Consider the following 2468-nt stretch of genomic DNA (forward strand, 5'->3'; position numbering starts at 1 on the left):
ATAGTATACAATCAATTGAATTACAATATGTATATATGTACTAAATAAAAAATCTTTCAGCGTATAGAATTTCAGAAAATATGTAAGATTTAAAAATTTACAAAAAAACACACTGTTTTATATGGCTGTATTATAATTACAATAATGTATACGGTATTTTCCGTACAATTTTTTGAAACTATGTATTTTTAATAATATGACGCAAATATTTCTAACTAATTTAACAAAAATTTAATTAAAAATATATAACATAAAAAAGTATTAGTTTTTATTGCATATTTAATTATATGAATTATCTTTTTTTTAATATGAATTTTGATCAAATGATGAATATTCAAAGGCACCATATGAAAACGGGATACTTGTTTCTTCATCCATAATTGAAGGTCCTTGCAGTACGCTATTCAATTCTTCATTGATACCCGCTCCTTTCTTCCTATTCTTTTTAGTAAGAACCCTCCACAAAGGAGTGTACTATAAAAGAAAAATTAGTAATTTTATAATTTAATTATTATATATAATTAAAAAAATATGAATAGTTTTTTTAATGCAAATAAATTATAGTTTACTTTAAAAAGAAGGCCCAATAACAGAGCAATTCCTATGGGCATTGAAGTTTTTATGATTTGTGGGTTACTTTTTATTACATTGGAAATTTGAGCAAGTATATCTAATTTAGCATCAGTTAATTCACCATCCTTTTCTGCACTGCAAGAAATTTCATTACATAAATGTTCACTATCACGTTCTTGACCATTTTGTATTTCTTTACCATTGACTGCACCAGGAACACCATCACCATATGTTTTAGGACTAAGACTTGCATCACCAGAAGATACAACTACGGTTGATGCACTAACAACGCCTTCGTTCTGAGTATATAATTGACTAGAAGGTTCGAGGACATGTGCTACAACATTATTGTCTTGTCTATTATTATCTCCATCAACAGAACCTTCATTATCTAGTTTTCCAGAAGCAGAAGCCCTTTCAAGCGAAGATACTCTATCAGAACGTTCTGTAGCATCGATTTGATGCTTATGATCCTGTTTTTCAACATCTCCAACTTGATGTGTTTGCATATTACGGTGATTAACATCTAAAGTTTGATCATCAGATAAATTACTTTGAAGAAGACTTTTACCTGGATTATTTACTTGTAATGTACCCCCTTCATCAGATTCCCCAGCGGAACTGCTTTGTGATGGAAAATCTTTTGCTTGGGGATTTAATTCTCTAGATGGTGTATCCCCTGTGTTAGGCAAAGCTTGTGTGGAAGTACGTCCTTGTACAGATACACTAGTCTCTTTATTCGTTACAGATTTTGGTTCATGATCTTCGCTTTTAATAGAATTAGGGAGAGTCATTACATCTGATTGAGCAGGTAAAGCTTCGCTTTGTTTATTAGATTCTTCTCCACCAGCATGTTCTTGACTTGTACTTTGTGCTCTTGGTATTTGTAAACTAACTGCTTTTGAGGATTGGCCGTCCAATTTTGATCGTAATTTGGCTTTTCCTGCTGTTTCTTTTGTTTTTACTTTTTCTGTCTTACAATTTGTACCTCCTTTACAGGGTTCAACTCTACCTGTTCTTTTTAATGGCGGATTTGTATTAACATTAGATTCTACATTAATACGACAGTTACCTTTATTATCACATATACTTCTAAAATTTTTTATTTTATCATCTTCATTAAGATCACTTTTTATATATCCATTGACAATACAATGCTTTATTGAAGCATTTTTTTCATTTATATATTTATATAATTGTTGCCATTCCTTGTAGATATTTTCATGCGTCGCATTATAAAAATGATCAATTTTTTCATTAATGTCACTTTTTAATGTGCTATAACTATTCAAGCATGGAGCAGCATAGTATTGTTGGTAAGTATTAATGATTCTATTATATCCTCTATACGGCCAAGCCATTATTTTATATTATATAGTCTTTCGCAATTCTTCATTTAAATAAATAATTTTGGAAAATAATTTGTGTGTATATGTAGACACTTTTGCAACGTGATATTACTTCTTTTGATATTATGCCTCTGGGTTATTACTATTCGGGATATACAAATAATTACGGTAATAAATATTATAAATAAGTGTACCTTAGCATATCATAATTATAATTTAAAAATACATATATAGATAAGTTTAAATAATAAAAGTTGCAAATAAATAGTTGTTTATAAAACTAACTGTAAATTAATTCATTAAGGTAATAAATGTTTACAGTGCTTCAACACATTTTTACGTGCTAAATGTGTATATCATTAGTGGCGACATATAAACATGTGAAGTTTGGGAAATCACTGATCGTAAAGTATACATATATCTGTAAATTTAATATATACTGTACAAAAACGAAGCAAATCATGAATTCTGAAACGTTTGATTTATGTAGTACTAATAAATATAAAGTAAATTGTTCTGGAAATTATTTATACATATGTATATTTA

General features: G+C 28.7%; 1 protein-coding gene across 1 annotated transcript; it reads right to left on the reverse strand.

The window, feature by feature from the left end:
- Nucleotides 1–303: 303 nt before the first annotated feature.
- Nucleotides 304–1934, reverse strand: PVX_068190 (variable surface protein Vir18, putative; the record flags this gene model as incomplete). Its single annotated transcript, XM_001612441.1, has 2 exons — nt 304–474; nt 570–1934. 2 exons carry the CDS (start codon nt 1932–1934, stop codon nt 304–306), a joined length of 1536 nt encoding a protein of 511 aa, XP_001612491.1.
- Nucleotides 1935–2468: the final 534 nt, after the last annotated feature.

Source organism: Plasmodium vivax, genomic scaffold (assembly GCF_000002415.2).
Source record: "Plasmodium vivax scf_6691 genomic scaffold, whole genome shotgun sequence".
Taxonomy (NCBI): Eukaryota; Apicomplexa; class Aconoidasida; order Haemosporida; family Plasmodiidae; genus Plasmodium; species Plasmodium vivax.